Source organism: Abramis brama (genome assembly GCF_963993115.1).
Source record: "Abramis brama genome assembly, chromosome: 12".
Lineage (NCBI taxonomy): Eukaryota > Metazoa > Chordata > Actinopteri > Cypriniformes > Leuciscidae > Abramis > Abramis brama.
The window spans coordinates 14,946,622-14,971,377 of record NC_139974.1 but is presented as its reverse complement, the minus strand read 5'-3'; the positions used below and the strand labels follow the sequence as shown (position 1 = coordinate 14,971,377).

The following is a 24,756-nucleotide window of genomic DNA, read 5'->3' as shown; positions in this document are numbered from 1 at the left end:
AAATATGCAAATTTTTAGTTTTCCCTTTCTTTTTTTTTTTTGTCTAAATGAATAATCATAAATTCAGCTTGAAAACTGCTCAATTCTTAACTTTTTTTTTTGCAGCAAAGACATTGCTGTTAAAACAAGATCCTCCATCTGTTTTTTCACTGTCATTAAAACAACTTGCACAAGATGTTTTTTTTTTTTTGTTTTTTTTTTTGTGGTGGTGGTTTACTGTCTTTTAGGGAGGTGAAAGCTGACATTTCGATAGCCAGTAATTAGAGCACAATACACTAAGTAAATAATCCCGATCAACCATTGAGTTTATAAAGCCATCAAAACTGTTGATGCACACTGTTTGCTTTAAGCACCTATGTGCATCGACATTGATTACTCTATTATGGTGGGTCAGTTTCTTGAACACCAGTGTCCTGCGAGTCCCCTATTATTACTATTTAGGCCCCAGTCTATGTACATGTGTAAAACGTGTGTGTTTGAGAGAGGGAGTGTGTCTACCTGTTCAGGTAGAGGCTTGTTTGTTCCCATGTCCTCTGTACATTCTGTTCTTGTTAATGTTAGTGTGTAAATACGCAAGTATACAGACCGTGAACTTTGGAGCCGTGTAAAGTCAAGTGGCCGGTTATAGATCTTTCACAATCGCTACACCAAAACATACACATTATTATTGAAACCTATATTAAAATAAAAGTACTGGTCTTTAAAATCTATACCACCATTAAAATTGATTTTACAGTGCCAACTGACATTTACTGGCTCTGTATAAATCTGAGAAATGCTGTCATTTCTAAATGAATCTGAAGAAAGTGTAGGCCATCAGTATCTTTTTTTTTCTTTTTTTTTTTTCTCCATGGAATAATTCATTTGTGCAGTTTATATTAGGATTGTAGCCAAGTTGTCTTTGTACTCGTAGTAATGTAAACATTAAATACCTTGTCAGGGTTCTTGACTGCTACAGGTGTCTTCCTCAAAAGTTAACTGACACATTCTTCACATTATTGACAAAATAGTTGATTCATAATGGATTTGGTTGTAGTCTCTGACCAGTTGGTATTGTAGACAGTGTGCTGTTTTGAATTTCTTAAACAAAAAAAAAACCCTGCAGAGTTTAGATCAAACTCACCTGCCTGTGATCTTTTTATTTTTTTTATTTAACTTTTTGTTTCCTAGTGATCCTGAAGAACTTGATTAGCTTTCTAAGGTGTGTTTGATCAGGGTTGGAGCTAAACTCTCTAGGCCAAGATTTGGGGAACCCTGACCTATGGTATAATGTTTGAATCAAGCTTGTCCATTATATAAAACCACCTTTAAGTTCACCTTTAAGTTCACCCTACGTTATCTAATTATGTCAGCGTTTGTGAAATCAAGGCATGTGGCAATATGCCAAACATCTCAGACATAATGACATCTTGTATAGTCAGGTTTTATCAGTCTGCTATATATGCAAAATCAATTGCATCTACAACTGGAGGATAATTAAAACACATCTGGCTCTGAACATGTACATGTTAAATAATAACTAGAATTATCTTGACTAAGGGTGTTTAAATCGAGATACATGAGTCAGCAAGGTGTTCAGACATTGGTAAGAGATTTTTACCATTGTTTAAGTTTTCATGCTGCTTTACGAAAAGCTAGGGACCTTTGAGATGATTGATTGAGACTTTCGGAGACTTCAAGGTGACTGTATTAAATGAGTTTTAAAGGAAACCACTGTCAAAAAGCCTTTTAAAAGGCCTGAGCCTTTTCTACCTATTTGAACAGGTTTACTGTTCCCTTTCTGTGGCTGTAATGTACTTAAAAACCAACTGATATGTACACTTAAGTCGTTGGACTTTCACCATTTTCTACACTCTAGCTGATTACCTCCTTCACATATCGTTCCATGAGAAGGATGGGCAACCTTTCTGTATCAATTATCTTGATTTATAAACCCCAATTCCAGACTCAGTTGTAGTAGGAGACTGGTTTACGTTAAGTATCTTTGTTTCCTAATACAACAAATCCCAGGTTGTGTTTGTTCCAGTTGATGGACTCCAGTATGTCTTTTTGCTATCTTGGTATCAATGGCTCACAAAACCACTAGCTTGCTTCCCTCTTGTCTGATGAGTTACTTATGTTTGCTAATATTGCCCCTAACTGGATCCCTAATCTCCAATTACATGTACCATATTGTCAGATAATTTCTTTGAGTTATGAAGGAACAGCTAATGCATGTATTTGCAATACATTGGTGTTTGCAGGTCTACATATTGAAACTGAGGTCTTTAGAATTACTAAAACTCCATCTATGGGAGATTATGTAGCTTAAATAAACCTAATTTTTTTCAAGATCAAACCCATTTTCTATTTGCTGTTTGCTGTGTTAGAGAGGCTGTTTGATTGGACACAATCTAGCTTTAATTTACCAGTAATTTCCTTTCGTGGAAACCAAAGTGGGAAGTGGAAGGACTTCTGGTGACAAGTCTCAACTAAGAAATGGAAAATGTATAGAAATTGACAATTACTACATTGATTTGTAGGGGGAAAAAAGCCTATTTCAGAGTGCAAGTTTCAATTTTTATTTTTATTGTATTACAATGACCCCTCTCTTTTTTTCCTTTTTTTTTCAGGAGCTGCAAGCTGCAGATCAGGAATATCCCCCCTCACATGCAGTGGGAAGTAAGTGACGCGCGCTCTCTCTCTCTTTCTCTCTCTCTCTTTTTCTTTTTTTTTTCCATTTTCTCCTCCTCCTCCTCCGAGGTGAAGGGGCTTGTATGAGGTGTGGTGTTGAAGCCATACTGTGACTTGCCGGCTCACCACCACACCTCAGCAACACTATTATTTAAGCCAGCAGCCCTCCTGAGTAATGTCCTAGAATTTGACATCTTGGGCCTTGTGTTTTAAGTAATTATCCTTCATATGTATCCTTCATATTAATCAATGTTTCAAACGGCTTTTTGTGAAGTAGCCTGTTGTGTATGTTCGTTTTAGAGGTGTGTGACTTGTGAGTGAGGTTTGAGCTCTGGGAAGCCTCGTCATGTGATGTAGAGTTACAAAAATTGCTTTGAAAAAAGATTTGGATCTAAAATACTTGGCATTAAAAAAAATCCTGATTTTGTGCCGTTATCTCACAAGATGGATGGGTATTATCTGGCTTTTCTTGATTAGCATAGTGTGGGTGCCAGTCTAGAACAGATCTAGTAAAAGCATATGATGTTCAGTTAAAAAAAAATCCCCTTTACACCTACTAACCCATTATTCTTGTCTTTCACTTATCAGATCAAACTATCTGTAGAAGTGATCAGTACGGTTCAGTACTCTGCTCTTTGCCCTCCTGCTTCTCATCTGAGCTTGAGACAAGATCTCACTGACCCTTTGAAAGCGTGCATGACATGCTCGTTTTGCGTATCCCTCTTTCTCGCTCCATTCTTGCAAGTTTACATGGCTGCTCGTGAACATAGCCTTACAGAAGTCTACAAAAGTGCTCTGATCATAGGAATCAGTTCAGATTCAAAACTGCGTTGTTTCCCCAGCTTTTGGGGGTGCTGGGTAGGGGGCTTCTCAACTACCAGTTTCATTTAAATGTATTATTACAGTAGTAGGTCATTGCCTCTTTGATGTTGGATTAAATGTAATGATTTAAAGAAACAGAGTCGACAATAACTACAATTAAAATGGCGACTAGCTGTGATTTCCATCATAGATTTAGTCAGCAACATAGGGAGCTTTCGGTGTGTGTGGTTTATTTTTTTTCCCTAGCCAACTCAATATAATAAGCTTTTAATAGAACTGCTGTATGTATGTTTGTGCAAAACCTGCTAATGGTTAATGATTATTATTATTATTATTATTATTATTATTATAATAATAATATAAGAGGTGTGAATCTTCACTTGCCTCCTGAACCAATTATGGTTTGGAGAATAACAATTAGATTATAAAATGATTCTCGGCGCTTCATAATGTATCTTTTCCCAATTCTCATTAACTTTTTATTTTAATAGAAATAAGAACAAATATGCAAAAAACAAGCAGTAGAGCTAAAACAATATAAGAAAAAAGTAAATAAACAGTGCTTTACTTTTTTTCATTTACATCTATTTATCAGAAGCATTCAAGTAAGACGTACAGAAATTGAATAATCAAATGTAAGAATAATTACTGCATAATCACTGCACACTGTATCATTAGCATCACTTATTCTTGTTTGCAGCAGTCCTTTTGCATATTTTATTACAGGTAAAATGAGTAAATAAAGTCTACTGGGATTGTTTGCAGTCACAGTAAAACAGCTATAATATATGAAGTGTTGTGACCGATTTAAAGGCTATATCAATATGTATCGATCATGATTACTTAAAGTGTTCCTTGACAATATTATGAATTATGTTGATGTAAGTAAACCTGAAAAGCCTCATATATGAAAAGTATGAAAAACAAAGTATTGTAATAGTTTATTGCACCTATAGGCAAAAATATTAGTTTTAAAAAAGCATGTTTGGAGTATCATAATTGAATTGATATGTTAGGCTTTTATGGCTCTCATTGTATGATCGTAGAATATGGACTTCATACTCGAGGAAAGAAGCAGAGGTCCAGACTGAGCAAAAATATTAAATTTGTAGGCAATATGCAGTTGCGCATATATATATATATATATATATATATATATATATATATATATATATATATATATATATATATATATATATATATATATATATATATATATATATATATATATATATATATATATATATATATATATATATATATATATATATATATATATATATATATATATATCTTTAATGTCCAAAAAGATTAAATTCTGATAGCTTGTAAATGTAAATCAATTAGATATTTATCTATATAGCAGACTACTTGCAAAAAGTGCATATATCAGTTGTCATTTTATATCTTCCAATAATATGTCTTACTTTCTTTAGGTTCACTTCCACTACATAGAACTGTTATTGGTCTTTGATCCATCAGGGAATGCAGTGTATCTGCAGCAACAGTAATGGGGGATCAACAATATGGTATTGGTATTCATATTCCGGACCGAAGCTCTATCTTCACAGCTCAGACTCGAGCGTTGTTGTTGGTTCTAGAAAATATTGAGAAGGGTCAAGGGTCTGTTTAATTGCCTCCGACTCAATGTCTTGTCTTAAAGCTCTTGAATCCATAAAGACTGACCACTTTGAGATTGAAATTTTATCTAAACTAGAGCTTTTACAGAAGGAAAACTTTAATTTGATATTTTTCTGGGTTCTGGGACGTGGCTGCCAGGGAAGTGCTTGACCTGGAAATATCAAATACCACCTTCTGAATCCAGACCATTAATTAGCTTATATGTCACTAACAAGTGGCAGATAGAATAGAATTAATATTTTTAAAAAAATGTAAAAAAAATAAAGAAAGCCCAGGATAAAAAGACCTGACTAAGTCATCTTGAAAGGGTAACTCAAGACTCGCATTTGGTTTTCTATCGAAAGGCGAAGCTCCTCCTTTGACTCTTGTCATGTTCCTTTGACTGGTAAACATATTCTGTTGGACTGTAATTTTTATGATGCTACCAGAAAACATTGTCAAGTTGAAATGTTCAATATAGTATTTTAAATGGCATGGATTGTTTACCTTGTGTTTGTCATATAAATAGCCCTGATGCTAACATGGCATTCATTTTAATAAACTCAAGATATTTAAATGGTTAGTTTTATGATCAAAGCTCCGTATTTTTTTTATTGTGGGGCAAATGTACAAAGAAACAGTCCTCAAAAGCCTGATGTATCTTTCTTTAAATAGTGGGGGTTTTTTATGGTTGGTTGTAAGAGTAATCAAGTAAACTGGAGTTGCTTAAGTCCAGTATGTGTTTTTAAAGTAAATTTATTCTTGCGTATACTTTATAAAAATCTGTAAAGATTTCACTGTAAAACATCACTTGCATTATCAAGTAAAAGAAAATAAACACCTTCATGTGATGAAGTATAAACTATCAATCATAAGGCATGTAGTAGATTGTGAACAACAGGTGTTTCAGCGAAATTGTGATTATGCTGAATCGAGGCCTTAGAAATTGATATAGTAGTCTTTAGGGTTAATATTTTTTTTTTTATCTTAATATTTTTGTCTAAAGGTTCCTAAAAGATGCTGTAAAACTTGAACAGTGTTTTATTCGACTTAAGAACCACTTTTCTCTGATATTGTTGTACGTAATTGTGTCTGGTGTAGACTGAGAACAGAAACTAATTGGTGTGTAAGTGAGTTTGTTTGTTTTTCTCTCCCTAGCATTTTTAATTTTAATACCATGTCAAAACAGTTCAACTTTTAAAAGTGTTTCATTATTACCTCTGAATTTAGTTTCAATTTCTTTGCACAGCTGTGTAAAAAATCTCCTATTTAAATGGCCACATGCTTTCTGTTTCCTTTTCGTGTTGAAGTAGCTATGATCCATACTCAGGTAGAAGACATTAAGAGAAGACAGTAAGAATGATGTATTCTCTTAAGAGAACATTCTGGGGGAAATGTTTCTTAAATGGATTATAGAACATTGACCATTTAAACCAGTTTAATTATTATAATTAAACATGTATGTATTAATATATTCCAGAGTTTGTCACCTGTGTGTGTGGGGGGGTGTGTGTGTGTGTGTTTTGATCAATACACCGATATAGCAGACTTTAACTCCTCGTGGCCTCATTGTCTCATATGTGAAAAATGAAATATGATGTCTTCCCTGAATAGATAATAGGCACACAGACTGGTTTTCTTACAATCACAATTCAGTATGCAAATGGTTGGAATTGAATTGATGGAATTCTTTAACAATCTATCAGTAAAGTGAATGGGATGTTGTCAACTTATTAAAAAGTATCTATTTACAAGGCTGATGTAATCTGCAAAACTTTTGTATGCATTCTGTACGTTTTAAGCAGTTAGGTCTGAATTTGAGAAATTTGTTGGGGGGGGCTGTTAGCACTGTAAATAACACCTTTAATGTTAAACGTGTATATAAAATATCAAAATGAAACTTGTGTAAATTTTGCGTCATCCTGATATACTAGGTTTTCTGCAGCAGAATTCTGCTGAAGTATTTATGATCCATCTGATGAATCATGTCTACTCAGGTTTTGCCTTGTGGCGTTAAGCTCTGTTGCTGGATAATACTAATCTGTTTGTAGTCCATTAACCCGGAAGACAATGATCATTTGAACCATGGGCTTCCTTGGGAATTTCCAGTGACTTTAAGACTTGTAGATACCTTCACGTTTTGTTCTATAAGTTGCTACGACTACCGCAAGTATGTGAGTTTCTGTGCTTGACAAAGCGAACCATTGTAAATCCCTATGTTGTAACTTATGTAATACTGCAAGAAATGTACTAAAAAAAAATAATAATAAAAATCAACTATGTAGTAAATGCTTTAAAATTCACTTTTGAAGTATGATTGTCATTTGTTTTGGAACAAAGCATGAGTCTTTTAAAGTGATGTTTATCACAGACCTTTTTTTTTTTTTTTTTTTTTTTGAGAAAAAACAAAACAAACTGAAACCGCTATGCTAAAAAGCCATAAATTCCAGAAGGAACCCATGGTGAATTAGCCTCTCAGTTTGGCAGATTAAGTCAATTGTAAAGGTCATAAAGGCTCACTTTATTTATTTATTTTAGCCTGTAGTCCATTTGTGAAAGAAAGCTAGATAAGAAGAGTCATTATTTTAGTGTACTGTTCAGAAGTTCAATTTTTTTTTTCTCTCTTATGCTTACCAAGGCTGCATTTATTTAAACGAAATACAGTAATATTGTGCAACATTATTACAATTTTAAATAACTTTTCATATTATTTAAAATGTACTTTATTTCTCTAGTGGCAAAGCTGAGTTTTTGACAGACATTCAGTCCACATTGTTCCATGATCCTTCAGAAATTAATTTTATATGCTAATTTGTTGCTGAAGAAACTTTTTTTTTCTTTTTTTTTTATTGTTTGAAGTGTGTATATATTTGTCTTTACTATCACTTGATCAATTTAATTATCCTTGCTGAATAAAAGCATTTTATTATTTTAAAAGTACAAAAAGAGTACTTTTTCAGCAGTACATCTCAATAAATAATTTGAGAGAATTTCGGATGTACTATTTTTAAAACCACAAGCATTTAGTTGGATATGCTGTATTTATATTCAGATAGGTGTATCAACTTGGCATGAACCAAAAGTTAACAAAAAAAAATTGGACCTTGTCTAATTGTTTTATTTCCCATGCACTTGCAAATACACTTACTTAATTTATAGTGCATTAAATTTCCATCTCTTATTTCAGCTCAAAATGAATCGGCAGTCACATGATGTCAGGCTGCAAAAATGTCAAGTACCTACTTAAGCGAGATTTAGTTATTTAATCTCTCCCTTTGCTTTTCTTTGAATTTGACCTGCCATTTGTGTTCAGTTAGAAGGTATGTGTATTGTCTTGTTACTGTGGGCACATGTTGAGATCTTGGAGTGTGTGTGTGTGTGTGTGTGTGTGTTATCTGTGATGGCGTAGCTTTGGGGATGTGCATTTTGCTGTGTGACCAAGCTCAGGCGAGCTTAGCCGGGGCTGGATTTTAACCTGCTGCCCCGTCTAGCTACAGGCCTGCTCCATGTGCGGACGCCCAGAATGTGTAGATCAACCCCACTCCCCCCCCCTCCCACCTTTCCCCTCACTGCATGTTGTCTGAAAGCCAACCACACCCCCTTCCTCTTTCACCCGACTGAAGGAAGCGTCGTCTTATTGGCCTGGACTCAATGACTGACTGGTTATGTAGCCAATGACTAGAGATGCACAATGGCTGCTGGGAATTCCATAGTAATGCACACGCCAACCAATAGGACTGCTTGTAATGGAGAAGGGAAGTGGCGGTGGTTTGGGGCATTATGTGTGACGTATAGGGGGCTGGTGTATGTGAAAGCCTGTAGGCTTCCTTTTACCCATGTTCAGTGTTTGCCTGCACGCCTCCTTAAGAGCAGGAGTGGTAGAAGCGAAGAACTGTGGCAAATGAGGTGTAAAACAGTGCTATTTATTTATTTGGAGAGGATATTATTTTTTTAAAGTATAAGATACCATAAGTGTGCTTTTGAGTTCAAATCTTTGGTCAAGACCCCTTCAAATCATTAAGAGGCAAACTGCTTAAAGTCAACATGAAATGAAAAATCACCCTATTTATTTTCAGAATGCATGTTATAGATCTTAATGTGAACAATTTATCCGTGTGGGTGTTTAAAAAAAAAAAAAAAGGTAGTTTGTCACAACTGGACATTCCAGTTAAAACAGACTTCGCTCTAGTGATGTATGCTGGACTTTTCCAATCATATATCCCATTTATTCCACTTTAACCCCTTAATCTAAGCCAACTGATGCATACAAAGTTCCTTTTCCATTTCGATAATCCGTTAAATTTCAGATTAACATCGCATTATGAAAGATCTATTGTTACTTTGTTTCATTAACTGCAGTGACTATGTATATTGAAGAAAATGTATGTTGTCATTTACACTCCCTCATCTGTTCCAAACCTGTGTGACTTTCTTCTGAGCAACACAAAAGCTAATGGCTTTTTTGTTTGTTTTTGTTTTAAAAAACTAAAAATGGTTCAGAAGCAACCATTTCTTCTGACACAGAAGAAAAAGTCATGCCGGTTTGGGTGAGTAAATGGTTTTTGGGTCAACTCTTAACTTCAACCGTTCAATATTTTTGACCCCATTACTTAGACTATTTGGTTATTTCTTGGAGTTCTACCTCCAGTCTCTTACACCATTAATCTTATTCTGAAGGTTTGTTTCTTGTCTTCACCAACAGGTTTTGGACGGGTTGTTAGCCCAGTACGGCACAGTGGAGAGCTGTGAACAAGGTAGGATGTGCTCTTCAGCAGATTGTTACTTTAGTAATTCATATATTAAAAGATTAGTTAATTCTCTCCCCTTCTGTCTTCCTCCTTTCTATTCCATCTTCAGTCAACACTGACACGGAGACTGCTGTAGTCAATGTGCGATATGCCGCCAAGGACCAAGCCAGAGAGTGAGTATCATCTGCCTCGGATTCGGCCGACTCGGTCACCACCCCACCCCCTCCAGTGCATCTCTGTCCCACGTCTCGCAGTGAAATGTGAGACTGTCGGTTACACATGCACTGCTATTGGGATTTATTCAGCAATTATAATAACTCATTCAGTGCCACCTACTGTTTGATTAGTTGAACTGCAGAGCGGTCACAGGGGTTGGTGAAGAAGCCTCTGGTAAATGAATGGAAAGGCTTGGATAAAAGAATCTTCTGCAATTGTTTGCACACAATAGGGAGTTCCTGTTACCATCCGCTAGTAGATGTCAATGAAAGATTTGGTGGCTTTAAAGGGCTCTGGCATTACATCATGTCTAAGCCTTAAGCGAAACCGATGGGGAGTTGAAGAGCATACGTTTTACATGTGTCCTGTTTGAGAAGAAAGCTGAAAAGCAGATTTCATGCCCTTTGTCTCAGTCGCCAGGGCTATTCCCCGAAAATGGCCAATATTGAATAAAAAATAGTTTTGCAAAACACTGGGCCTCATTCATGGAATGTTCATTAAAACTATTTTTGTATAAACTGTTGCAAAAATTGAATTATGTATATTTACTAAATGCTCTTATAAATGAGGCCTATCTTATTTTCAGCAGTTGTTTTTTATACTTGTACTATTTTAATTTGTTCCAAATCAGCAAGAGCCAATCTGTTTAAAGGGATAGTTAAACCAAAAACTTTTTACATTTTTCAAATGTGTTTATGCAATAATATAATCAATATTTTGCTGAAATGCAGAATTGCATTCATTAATGAGGCCCAGTTTTATTTTTTTTATTCAACTAAGCATAATATCCCACACATAAAAGTGGGATGTTTGTTTATAAAAGTAGCGTTGTTCATCCATCATTGCTTTGGTCCTTTCACTGAAATATAACTTCTAAATGAAACATGATTTTTAAAAATGAGTTCTTTAATAAAAAGATCTGTTCTCGTTAGTAAGTTAATGTTTCCTCTGCGCTCACTTTTCCAGAGCATTGGACAAATTAAATGGCTTCCTTATGGAGAACTACGCACTAAAGGTTTCCTATATCCCAGATGAGACGGCTACAGCAGATACCCCTGCCGTGGGCGGCAGGAGAGGTTTCAACTCACGCGGACCGCCTCGTCAAGGCTCTCCCAATCTGGGCGCGAGACCTAAACTACAGTCAGACGTGCCTCTACGCATGTTGGTGCCCACCCAGTTTGTAGGAGCTATTATTGGCAAGGAAGGTGCTACCATCCGCAACATAACCAAGCAGACTCACTCAAAGTAAGAATGCTCTGTGTACGTACTTGTAAACAGTCCCGTTTCACAATGCGCACAAGTACCACATATTAACATTACAACATTTACACTCAACACTGAGCCTATTTGCTCTATATACCAGTTTATTAAAATCTTTTGCAATATTGGATTTAATGAAATCGAACTGATCAAAGTTGTATTCTCGATGATTGAAGAATTTGATTAAATAAAATCAATGTATTTAATAAAATTATAAAATCACTCTCCAAATTGATGCATTAAAGACTGTTTTTGAAAAGTTTGTTTAAAAAGTGTAACCACTGCTTGATGCGTAATTATGTACAACTTAAGTGGTTAGAAAAAAATATTGGCCCATTTTACAACCAGTTTTCAAATTCCCAGCTCTGTAGATGATGTACAAATGATTTTAATGGTTTCCGATTGTGCAAATGTACTTACAATACCAATCAAACGTTTGGGGTTGGTAAGAATTATTATTTTTTTTAACAGTATATGTTGCTCAAAATTAATATCCAAGTCATATCTTTTCATGTTAATGTATATATAAAAAATAATAATAATTCTGTCATGGCAAAACTGAATTTTCTGCAACTATTACTCAAGTCTTCATTGCCACATGATCCTTCAGAAATCATTCTAATATGCTATACTCAGGTAACATTTCTTATCAACGTTGAAAAACTACTTTTTTGTGGAAATCGTAAGACTTTTTTTTTCAGTATTCTTTTGAATAGAAGTTCAAAAGAACTGTATTTGTTTTAAATGGAAATCTTTTGTAACGTTATGAATGTCTTTACCTGTCACCTTCGGTCTATTTAATACATCCTTGCGTTTGGGATGGGAACCCAGCGTTGGTCAGACTGCTCTAACAAGTTGATAACATATTGTGTATGTGCACACAGGATTGATATCCATCGTAAGGAGAATGCAGGGGCAGCGGAGAAGCCCATCACTGTTCACTCCACTCCAGAGGGATGCAGTTCTGCCTGTCGAAACATCATGGAGATCATGCAGAAAGAGGCAATTGACACTAAAATGTGCGATGATATACAAACTCTGTCATTCTGTTTCTGTTGATCCCTTTTTGTATGTCATACTACACTGTTACACAAACTTGGTCCCAATTTGTGTACTTGTGCACTATTCTATGACGTTTTGTAGTGTAAATAGTGCGAGTAGTTCTCACTGAAAATTCCCAAAAGTGCACTTTAAATCCCCGGATGATGCACTAAATTGACAGAAAAGTTGCAGCTTTAATTACATAGCGGAGGGAGAATGACAAAATATCCATATAGAATTCATACACTACACTGTTAAGTACATAGTGCATAAGTACATTGTGTACAGTGTATCATGTGGGACACAACTATAGTCATTTACACTCAATGTTGCACATTTAGTCACATTAAACCCATTATACCCTCCATATACACAGCACTGAGGAAATCCCTCTAAAGATTCTGGCTCATAATAATTTTGTCGGCCGTCTGATTGGAAAGGAGGGACGCAACTTGAAGAAAATTGAACAAGATACTGACACAAAGATCACAATCTCACCGTAAGTATTTTTATTTTTATACTTTATACCTTGAGGTCTGTTTGCTTGGTTATGTTTCCCAGCATGCACCATGACATGAATAAATCATGTACACTGGGTTGAATCTTTATTCGGTACCATACAAACTTCCGAAGATGTCATTTATTCTGCAGAGATCATTGTTTTAAAACTTTGCTCGAGGCAACATTCTCAGATATACACTGTGTGACCCACTGAATATGCATTTAACTTGTCCAGTGGGTTTATCCATGCTGCACAGTTCAGTTGGAGTGTTTGGATTCCATCCAGCATATTACTAAATAATGTAGGCTGCATAATAATGAGGACTGTTACTTCAAGTGGTAGTTTGACCTTCAAATGTGAGGGGATTTAGGTTTTTATTATTTTATTATTATATATTACTAAATTATGCCTCTTTCTCACTTTTATCACTCGTGTGTGACTGGTTGCCTCTTTTGGCACACATGTCTAAGGTTGATGACTCCGTCTATGCCACTTTACCAAAGGACTTAACTTGGTGTGTTTTCGCTTTGCTTCTACTGGTTATCTTTAGTGTTATTTTAGTATTAATTAGATACTATTATAGGATTTATTGATATTTTGAATTGGCTTTTATTTTCTCTTTTTTGTTCTTTTTTTTCCCAGTAATTTTGTGCATTTGTCATTTATATTTGGCTTTATTAGTTTTGGTCATTTTAGTACTAATTTAACTTAAGCCATGGCAATATTGGTAATTTTTCTAATTTATTTATTCGTATATGTATAAATGTATAAAATAAATATATGTATACAGTATATATGTATACGTGTGTGTGTATATGTGTGTGTGTGTGTGTGTGTGTGTATATATATATCACTTGCAAAATAGCAGGGTGTTCAAATACTTATTTTCCTCACACTAATTAATTTATATATATATATATATATATATATATATATATATATATATATATATATAATTAATTAGTGTGAGGAAAATAAGTATTTGAACACCCTGCTATTTTGCAAGTTCTCCCACTTGGAAATCATGGAGGGGTCTGAAATTGTCATCGTAGGTGCATGTCCACTGTGAGAGACATAATCTAAAAAAAAAAAATCAAGAAATCACAATATATGATTTTTAACTATTTATTTGTATGATACAGCTGCAAATAAGTATTTGAACACCTGTCTATCAGCTAGAATTCTGACCCTCAAAGACCTGTTAGTCTGCCTTTAAAATGTCCACCTCCACTCCTTTATTATCCCAAATTAGATGCACCTGTTTGAGGTCGTTAGCTGCATAAAGACACCTGTCCACCCCATACAATCAGTAAGAATCCAACTACTAACATGGCCAAGACCAAAGAGCTGTCCAAAGACACTAGAGACAAAATTGTACACCTCCACAAGGCTGGAAAGGGCTACGGGGAAATTGCCAAGCAGCTTGGTGAAAAAAGGTCCACTGTTGGAGCAATCATTAGAAAATGGAAGAAGCTAAACATGACTGTCAGTCTCCCTCGGACTGGGGCTCCATGCAAGATCTCACCTCGTGGGGTCTCAATGATCCTAAGAAAGGTGAGAAATCAGCCCAGAACTACACGGGAGGAGCTGGTCAATGACCTGAAAAGAGCTGGGACCACCGTTTCCAAGGTTACTGTTGGTAATACACTAAGACGTCATGGTTTGAAATCATGCATGGCACGGAAGGTTCCCCTGCTTAAACCAGCACATGTCAAGGCCCGTCTTAAGTTTGCCAATGACCATTTGGATGATCCAGAGGAGTCATGGGAGAAAGTCATGTGGTCAGATGAGACCAAAATAGAACTTTTTGGTCATAATTCCACTAAACGTGTTTGGAGGAAGAAGAATGATGAGTACCATCCCAAGAACACCATCCCTACTGTGAAGCATGGGGGTGGTAGCATCATGCTTTGGGGGTGTTTTTCTGCACATGGGACAGGGCGACTGCACTGTATTAAGGAGAGGATGACCGGGGCCATGTATTGCGAGATTTTGGGGAACAACCTCCTTCCTTCAGTTAGAGCATTGAAGATGGGTCGAGGCTGGGTCTTCCAACATGACAATGACCCGAAGCACACAGCCAGGATAACCAAGGAGTGGCTCTGTAAGAAGCATATCAAGGTTCTGGCGTGGCCTAGCCAGTCTCCAGACCTAAACCCAATAGAGAATCTTTAGAGGGAGCTCAAACTCCGTGTTTCTCAGCGACAGCCCAGAAACCTGACTGATCTAGAGAAGATCTGTGTGGAGGAGTGGGCCAAAATCCCTCCTGCAGTGTGTGCAAACCTGGTGAAAAACTACAGGAAACGTTTGACCTCTGTAATTGCAAACAAAGGCTACTGTACCAAATATTAACATTGATTTTCTCAGGTGTTCAAATACTTATTTGCAGCTGTATCATACAAATAAATAGTTAAAAAATCATACATTGTGATTTCTGGATTTATTTTTTTTAGATTGTCTCTCACAGTGGACATGCACCTACGATGACAATTTCAGACCCCTCCATGATTTCTAAGTGGGAGAACTTGCAAAATAGCAGGGTGTTCAAATACTTATTTTCCTCACTATATATATATATATATATATATACACATATTAGATTAATTTAAAAAAAAAAATTCTTCAGCTTTATTTCTACGATCAAATATTTTTAATAGTTTTAGTTAATGTAACACTAGATTTCTTTAGCATATATTTGTATTAACAGAGCTACTTCATGTTTCTTTATCTTTCTTTCCATATCCCTCCAATCCTAGTCTGCAGGATCTGACCTTGTATAACCCAGAGCGCACCATTACTGTTAAGGGTACATTAGATGCTTGCTCAAAAGCAGAAGAAGAAGTCATGAAGAAAATCCGCGAGTCCTATGAGAATGATGTAGCCGCCATGCATGTAAGTCTGCAATGATATCATTATGGATTCATTTTCATATGAGACTGCATACAGCACGACAACAAAATATCTGCCCTTTTATTCCTCTAGCTACAATCTAACCTGATTCCAGGGCTCAATCTAAACGCGTTGGGTATTTTTCCCGGTGCAGCGGGTGGAGGGATGTCACCCTCTGTGGTATCAGGACCTCCGGCAGGGGCTCAAGCTGGCTATCAATCTTTTGGGGTAACAAAATTAGCTATAATTGTCTGTATTTGTGTGTGAGAGATGTATGTTTGGTGTACACTTATGCAAGTTGAGAGCGTGTTAATGTACGTATAGTGTTGTCAAAAGTGCTGACTTTGGTACCAAGTCGGTACTAAAATTTAAAAAATGTGACACTTTGAGCGCTGTTGAGCGGACCAGTCCACTGATAGACGCCTGCTTTCAAACGCTCTGTGTGGATCTGTGCAAGCGCTAGGTGAAGATCATCATTAATGTGTGTGTGTATATATACAACATGTTTTTGAAGCGTTGATCATTGTAGCCAATCACAGACATATTTGATGAGCGTTTGAACACAATGGGCAATCAGAGGTGTTTCCGATTCCGCTCAACAGCGCTCAGTCACATTTTTAAAACTTCAGTACCGACTTGGTTCCGGAGTCTGTACTTTTGACACCGCTATTTACGTATGTAACGGCAATATGTACAGTTGGCGCCTACAGCCGTGGACAAATTATTGGCGGTGACATAAATAGTTTTCCTTTGTTTGCTGCTTAAGTTGTTGTGGTGTTGATTCACATTGTTTCTAGATTATTGTGCAGAGTGATCATGTGCAAAAAGGCCTCATTGGCCAAAGAAATTAACACTGACAAAACCCAAATTTCATTATTTCATATTTTTGGCCCTGGCACAAAATGACCAGCTAACTTATTTTCACTAATATCATCAGTACATGGGGAAAGTGTGAACAAGTACTAGACATTACCGCCAGTGAAGAGCTTTCTCAATATTGGCAGCAGGTGGGTATGAAGAAGACTTTTGGACAATGGCTTGGTGTCAAAAAGGGCAGAAAAGAAGCCATGAGTCGTGTTGCGCCAACAGTGAAGCATCATGAAACCATCCATGGGTGGGGTTGCTTTTCATCCAAGGAATCGTGCTCTCTCACAAGTATGCCCAAAAACACTGCCATGAATAAAGAATGGAATCAAAATGTCCAGCAAGAACAACTTCTCCCAATGATCCAGAAGCAATTTGGTGATCCGTGCATTTTGCAGCATGTTTGAGCAAGAAGACAACAGTGGTAATGAAGTGGCTTGAAGATCATTACCGGTACATAGCAATTTTGGATCTGTGGTAGGTTTTGGCCCAGAAGCTGATACCCAGCATGCCAGAGTGAGTTGCAGAGGGAGGCTATGAAGAAGGTGACAAACTTTGCGTAACAATTCATGCCACTGCCTATATTTTTGATCACGGCTGTATAGTGTGTGTGTGGGAGTGTGCGTGTTAATGTGTATGTTTCTTCCTTAGTGCAGCGTGTTTGGGAGTGAGGTGCCGTTTTGGGCCTCTACGCTCTCCTCCAGCAGCAGTACAGCCTTTTCTGTAAGTTTTTATTTATTACCCACCATGCACTGCATGGCTTGGCTGCTCGCTACTGGATTTGCTGAAGGGACAAACGTCTGCTCCCTGATTAGTTGCTGCCCCGGGGACGTCGCTCAGCCTCCACAGCTAACAGAAATGCAGAAAAACTGCGGGTCAAATATTTAACACGTGATGTAGACATAAAGTGCTTTGTGTGTGTGTTTGTGATGGGTGGGAATGAACGTTGTCAAGTTTGAAAGGGCATGAATAACATGGAGTTGGACTAACCCAAAAACTAGAATGAAATGCACAGGTGTGTAATATTGTGTCTATAGTGGCTTATTGGGGATTTATTTTTCACCCCTTGGCTTTTCTGAATAGTTCTCATGTTGAATGTTTGCTCAATCTACATTTGTATGACTCAGTTTTAGAGATTTTATTTTTTCTGACTGCTGTGCCTTTTAATAAAAACCTCTTCATATGTGAATTGAGTTGAAACCGTTTGCTCAAGCGGTTTGGTCGCACCTGTGATAAGTTCTAAAATACATTTTTTGCATGCCACAAAGTTGAGACTGAACTGGGGACTTCTGTTAAAAAGTAATCGTATAGCATAAAAATAACAGCATCAGTTAAATAGTTTTATCCCACTATAACTTGGTGAGCAGATTTTCTGGTTGCTGAATAGGCTGGGTATTAATATATCTATAAATGAAGTCTTCATTCCTTATGTTATGACCCCTGATAGTTGACTAGTTAAGTGAATGGTTTTTCCTAGGACGTTGTTTGCTGTCTTGTGGCATATTCTCTTGATGTATCTCGCATAAAAGCAGATTTATTTTGTTAAATGTGTGATCATAACTCATGAGTGTATTTTGTGTCAGCAGTCACAGATGGAGTCAGAAACCGTGCACCTCTTCATTCCTGCCCTGGCAGTTGGTGCTATTATCGGCAAGCAGGGCCAGCACATTAAACAGCTAAGTCGCTTTGCTGGTGCGTCAATCAAAGTGAGTGACCGCAAGAATGACTTGTGATCTTTTTCTAATCCTGTTTGTTAACCTTAATAGTTATAGGTATGATGTATTATTTTTACCATGCTAATGCAATATTAAAGTTTAAGATCTGTCACTTTGTCTTCAATAGATTGCACCTGCTGATGAAGTTGACGCCAAGCAAAGAATGGTCATTATTATTGGACCACCGGAGGCACAGTTCAAGGTAACAATGTTTTGACGTTTTATGAATCAATTCATTGCATGAATATACAGTCATTTGATTGTGTGTTCATGCATTGATTCTCTCCGCTGTTTTTCTCAGGCTCAGGGACGTATATTTGGGAAGTTAAAAGAGGAGAACTTTTTTGGACCGAAGGAGGAGGTTAAATTAGAGGCTCACATAAAAGTGCCATCATTCGCCGCTGGCAGAGTCATTGGCAAAGGAGGCAAAACGGTAAACGGGCACTTTTCTTTTTTATAAGTTTTCAATGCTCATATTTGCTTTACAGATGCATTTATTCCAGCATTCAATGGTCATAGCTAGCTAAATCCTGGCATGAAGTGCCTTTTGGACATCATAAAATTTAGAAAATCAAACTCTGTTTTTACATTTGAAAAATGATTTGTCAAGCTCGGGTACAAGATGAATAACAGCTTTAAAAAACAATCACGAGGAGGGTTATACTGATGTATTTTGTGGTAGAATAAAACACGAAAGTATCTTGAGCTTGTTACCACAGACCTAGTCTCGCGTAGCCAGACCTTCAGACTGACGGCTGAAGGTCTGGAATTCATAGCAGCTTTCTTTGGCCAAGGCCCGCCCATAAGGCCGTTTGACCGACATGTCAAACAACCAATTACAGTTCGTTTCGTTCAGCGTCACGTTTCTGGGCGTGGAAATGTCCCCACAACAACAGACCGGCGTGCAACAAGTCAGTCAGCATAGAAAATCAAAGAAGGAGAAGAAAACAAGCAGTAAGTCATTGATCTGTTCGTGCACGTATAACAATGGCGTCTGCATTACCACATCTTTTAGCTGATCTTGATAAATGCTCATTGTCACTCATGTAAACACAACAGTTTTTCTTCCGCAATCACACGTCTGCGCTTTGTTTCCCGGCGGACCGAAAATAAACGCGACACTCGCGCCCCCCGGAAATCCGATAAAATTCAACCAATCAGATGACGACTTCGACATTCCTGAAGTGTTTCCAGTTAAGTGTACCATATGCATCAGACGTTTAGCCAACGTTCCGTGGGCGTGACGTCTGAGGCTGAGACTACCACAGACCTTATTTCAGCCATTTAACCAAAAACCCATTTAAAAAAAAAAAAAAAAATTCACTTCGGGAAGATCCGGAAGTAGGAAAGTGACTTGTTTTGGCCTACAATTTTACGTCATACCTGCACCATTCTATAGCGCTGTGCCTTTACAGCTCGTGCCTTGTATACTCAATCAAAATCAAACAGATGCTGAGATTTTTTTGGCAATCTCTATCGTGGTCATGCTCACGTGACATTGCAGTTCTTCATCATGGAAGTTTATTTCCATGAGTTTTAAAGCTATATCAGTTCATACCAACTTCTGATTTATGGTTTTCTGAGCCCACTCATAGAAAGCTGGATGTCAGATGATGCGTCGCGTGAGTATTAAACTAAGTTCACTTTCGCGTCTTATTGCGCTTAAACTGTCATTCACACAAGATTGTCAAAAACGCACAAAGTTCACACACAGTCGGTTATGTATGTGAATGTAAACGGTGGGGAAAGAAATCGCATGTGTATACCAAATCTTTATTAAAGTGAATGCATTATAATATACAATACCTACTGCTGTGTATGATGTTAATATGAATAAGTCGGAATTGTCGTCAAAAGTACCGACTTCGGTACCAAGACGGTGCTGAAATTTAAAAAATGTGACTCTTGAGCGCGGAATCGTAAAACTCATCTGATTGTTCACACGCTCATAGGATACTGTATGTCTGTGATTGGCTACAATGATCAACGCACAGGAGCGTTTGAGAGCACACGCAGGCGTCTATCAGCGGACCGGTCACATTTTTAAAATTTCAGTACCGACTTGGTACCGAGGTCGGTACTTTAGACGACACTCCTTTTGAGCAATATTCGTCACAATTCTGCGCTCATAGGAGCCACTTCAAAGATTTTGCTTAGCTGAAGTTAAGGCAGTTGCTCAAGGAAGTCTGTGAAAGGACAGTGATGTCTCTGAACTTATAAGTACCGGTATTACAGCAACAGCTTTAAATGCAAGCAAATCAATGAGGGCTCGTATCAGAAATGTTAAATTCTGCTCTTTTCATCATCTCATGAACAACTATACAAAAAAATCTGATCTGAGCAATAAATCAGAATTAAGCACTAAGGCTCACAGTGTGCGCGTAGCCTTTAAGACGCTGTTACATATTAATGGGGAAAATAACAATTGGAGTGGATGGATTTATGTTCAAAAACAATATAAAAGTGAATTTTGCATAATAGATCCCCTTTAAAACACTTTTTAAAGATTCTAGTTTATGGGCGTACATTTTATCTTGGACAACTCATGTCCCTTTAAAAGCATAAAAGCAGTTAAGCAAGCTAAGCAGGGTTGAGCCTGGTTAGTACCCGAATGGGAGACCTCCTGGGAAAACCAGGTTGCTACAGGAAGATGTTAATGAGGCCAGCAGGGGGTGCTCTCCCTGTGGTCTGTGTGGGTCCAAATGCCCCGGTGTATTGATGGGAGTGGGGACACTACTGTGCAAGCACTGTCCTTCGGATACACACTCGGTGTCCACTCTGTTACGTCTTCTGATTTAACAGGTTGACATTGAATTTCAAAGATAAAATTTATTTTTAAAAAAATAGACAGTGAGAAAGTAGTCAAAAATAAGAGTGGACAATAAATTAAGGGACAAGCTAAAAATGTTTATTGTAATTGTTAAAATTAATTTAATAATTAAACTCTTTATTTAGAGAGAATCAATACTGATATACCCAACAACGTAAAAAAAATGTAAATAGGAAAAATCACATCGTATGTGTTGTATTTAACATGAAAATGGGGTATGCAAACCTGGGGACATAGGAAAAATGGAGCTATATGGTGGTTCAAAATGCTGTAAAATGTCTTTAAAAAAAAAACAATTATCATCTACTTCAATATGCTTAGAGTTCAAATGGTGTTATTTATGACTAAGACAGCTTTGATATTGTTCAATATTTTAAGGCAGTAAAATCATAATCTTAACTGGGGGACACCAAAGGCACTGATTCCCAGGAATGACCGAGCTGCTCTGTTTGTCTTTAGGTGAATGAACTACAGAACTTGACCAGTGCAGAGGTGGTTGTCCCGCGGGACCAGACGCCTGATGAAAATGACCAAGTAGTAGTAAAAATCACAGGCCACTTCTATGCAAGCCAGGTGATTGAGCTACTAGACATGCTAGAGCTGAATAATGGTTAAAATGTGAAATTCTCTGGTGGTAAAATACTTTCTCTGATCCCAATAAATGTGTTAATGTATTGTATTTAAATAATGCTTACAATTATATATAAATATTTTATTATTAATTTCAATATTTATTTTGACTTTAGTCACATTTGATCATTTCTTAATTCTTAATTCTTCATTGAGCCTTACACACAGCTTTATCCAGTATACAATCATCCAGCCTTTTTTCATTTATTGCTCAAATACTGTGATATTATGTTATTTTGCGCTTTGATTTGAGTATTTTTCCGTTATCTTTCATGTCTCTCAGCTGGCTCAGCGGAAGATCCAGGAGATTATCTCTCAGGTGAGGCGGCAGCAGCAGCCTAAGGCCTCGGCCACAGGTCCACCAGTCACCCGGAGGAAATAGAGCCACCGCGTCTTCTCGGAGACTGACAGGACACGGGACGCGTCCATCTCAGGGGTCAGGGAATGTCCTTACAACCCCGCCTGCTTTTACACCCATTCCTCCTGAAGTTTCATTGAGACTGTGTACACCTTCCCTCCCCTCACAATTTCTTTGAATCAAATCATAGGAAAATCAGCCACCCAGTCCCTGCCTTAATACGATAAATGCACAGTCCTTAATTGACAAACGTTAAACGTAGTTTTTGATATTTGAGTTCATTGGGAAATGCAGCATTTGAGTGTAAAAGGCATTTTGAGCCTGTTTTTTTGGGGTGCGGAATGGGTGACACGGGGTGGGGTTTAAGGTCTTCGGCTTGAGATGGAAAGAGGATTGTTGAAGTACGCACGCTGTCCTGTGATCCATAGTGGCATTTTATAAATTCTGATGCATTTTATAGATTAATAGATATATATATACATATGTAAAATTATGAAAGGTGGAGCAACACTGCCACTTATGACTGAGGGAAGTGTTGATTGGTGTTGGCCAGGAAACCAAGTTAATATGCATTTTACTGATCTACCTCAGGCTAGAGTACCTCAGAAAAAAAGAAAATGATATATGAAAAAAAAATGTTCTGTTTTTTTATTTTGCTTTGTGGTATTTTGTATACTTTATAAAGCTAATAGTTCTTGAACATTTTTATTTTTTTAAGAAAATGTAAAATTTAGTCTGTAGTGAACGGATGAATCCCGGACTCCGCCTTGTTCCGTTTGCAGCGTGCGCACGATTAATAACTCAACTGTATATAAGTTTGCGCATATCTGGTGTGTAAAAGTGCGGAGTTTGGGCTTCTATGTTAACTACAGATAGGAGAAAGAAAAGAAAAGCGCCTCAGTGTCGCTGAGGAGCCACCACCCTCTGAACACGTCAAGGTAATGAGAAATAACGCCAACCATACATACCGCAGCAATGCCGTGCTAATATGCTAATACCTGTCTCGGCGGTAGCATACGTTTAACCCGCAATTCATTACACTTCAGTTAGGGTTGGATGCAAGCAATAGAGGTCAGGGATAATCAAGGTCCTGCTGTAACCTCTTTGACACCCCCTCATCCTCAACGCGACTAGTTGTCTATCATAATAAAAAAGAACGACCAGCCCGATTGAGGTTGTTTTTTCTTTTCCCGTGCTCATCGTTTTTTTTTTTCTCTCCCCCTTTTCCAAATAATGCGCTCCGTTTGGTCTTGGGACGGCTTTTTGCATCAAACTGGGCTTTACATGCCGAAGATTTTCAGTGTTTAACGTCAGTCAATGCATGTCGGGGTTGGGAAGTTTCACTGTTCTGATGCTTTTGCGTTAATAGCTATTAGGTTACAATAGTCGGGGGCGCGTCTCTAGGCTAACGAGCTATGACGTAGAGATGAACGCGCGAACGGTTTCATTTATATCTTTCGTTTATCATTCAAAGTGAAAAAGCAAAAAAATATATAAAATGAACATTAGCAAAGAAACTAAACGTTTAGTAAATAAGTGAAAAAACCAATATTCCTTTGTTTTCATGCAGAATGTAAATATGATTTGATTGTGGTAAAAGAGTGCATCCATGCTTCCACACTAGTTAGACCATTGTCTACCTCAGCTGAGGAAAGGGTGTGTGGCGGGAATCCTTCCATCTCACCCGAGACCTCCAGCGCGCGCAGCGATACCTCGAGTCCCTCGCGAACACTTCCGCACTGGGAATGCGCGTGGCGCCGAGCGCTGACCAGAGGGGCACAAGTGATCGTATTGTTTTTCTTTCCACACTTCTTACACCGTTTTTTGATCTACCTCTTGTTAGAAAAGTATTTAAATTAGAGGCATATTGCTATTTGTTAGAATCTATAGGGTCATATCTCATCTGTCCCTTTCCTCACAGAAAAAAAAATATCATTTAAAAAAAAAAAATCATGTATGGCTAGGCTTTAAAGATGACTAAGAAAATGATTTCATTTTTGCCTGCAATTTATTCTCTGCTAACTGATTTGAAACCTCACCTAATTGCTTTTCCCCCCTTTTTCTTTCCGCTTCTTGGTTTGGTGGTGTGGCTTCCTTGTATTGGGCTTTATTTCTTGCATAGGTATTGTATTAAAGGTCAAAGTGTTTAATTTGGAATCTGATTAATGATGGCTATAGAATTTTTTTCAAGGGCCTGCTTCATTTCTTGCTTATGAAATATGAACAATGGAGTCTTTATTTTTTACCTTTTTCATGTCTTATGGATGCTACAGTTTTTTTTTTTTTTTTTTTTTTTTTTTTTTTTTTTTTTGACTGATCTGATCTGATCCAATTTCATTTCATGGCTGTGTTGTGTGGTGAATCATGTTTCAGTGGGAATGTGATGTGGAATTCTGGGATCTGGAATAGTTCCTGGGAAAAACGTGGTCCGATTTCAGCATGATGAGCAACATCCCCTCCGACCGTGCTTGTGCGCCCTCACACACCTCCACTTGTCAAATGCCTCTGATACAAAGAAAATAATTAAAAGTCAAGTTGGCTCCTAGCAACCATTGTTTGTGATTCCTTGGCTGTTCTGTGTGTCCATA

At 37.3% G+C, this 24,756-nt stretch overlaps 1 protein-coding gene across 5 annotated transcripts in view; it reads left to right on the top strand.

The window, feature by feature from the left end:
• igf2bp3 (insulin-like growth factor 2 mRNA binding protein 3) overlaps window positions 1-24,089 on the top strand; it is a 29,819-nt gene extending 5,730 nt beyond the window's left edge. Inside the window, exons 3-16 of one of the 5 annotated variants that reach the window (XM_084130833.1) lie at window positions 2,613-2,661; window positions 9,818-9,869; window positions 9,973-10,036; window positions 11,046-11,324; window positions 12,224-12,358; window positions 12,757-12,879; window positions 15,639-15,774; window positions 15,865-15,999; window positions 17,287-17,358; window positions 18,222-18,341; window positions 18,478-18,552; window positions 18,652-18,783; window positions 21,640-21,753; window positions 22,094-24,089. In XM_084130833.1, the coding sequence (XP_083986959.1) occupies window positions 2,613-2,661; window positions 9,818-9,869; window positions 9,973-10,036; window positions 11,046-11,324; window positions 12,224-12,358; window positions 12,757-12,879; window positions 15,639-15,774; window positions 15,865-15,999; window positions 17,287-17,358; window positions 18,222-18,341; window positions 18,478-18,552; window positions 18,652-18,783; window positions 21,640-21,753; window positions 22,094-22,192 (1,585 nt within the window). In that variant the 3' untranslated portion in view covers window positions 22,193-24,089. Of the gene's footprint in view, window positions 1-2,612; window positions 2,662-9,817; window positions 9,870-9,972; window positions 10,037-11,045; window positions 11,325-12,223; window positions 12,359-12,756; window positions 12,880-15,638; window positions 15,775-15,864; window positions 16,000-17,286; window positions 17,359-18,176; window positions 18,342-18,477; window positions 18,553-18,651; window positions 18,784-21,639; window positions 21,754-22,093 lie in introns of all 5 variants that reach the window. The other 4 variants (XM_084130832.1, XM_084130834.1, XM_084130835.1 and 1 more) reach the window with 4 other exon arrangements.
• The last annotated feature ends 667 nt before the right edge of the window (window positions 24,090-24,756 follow it).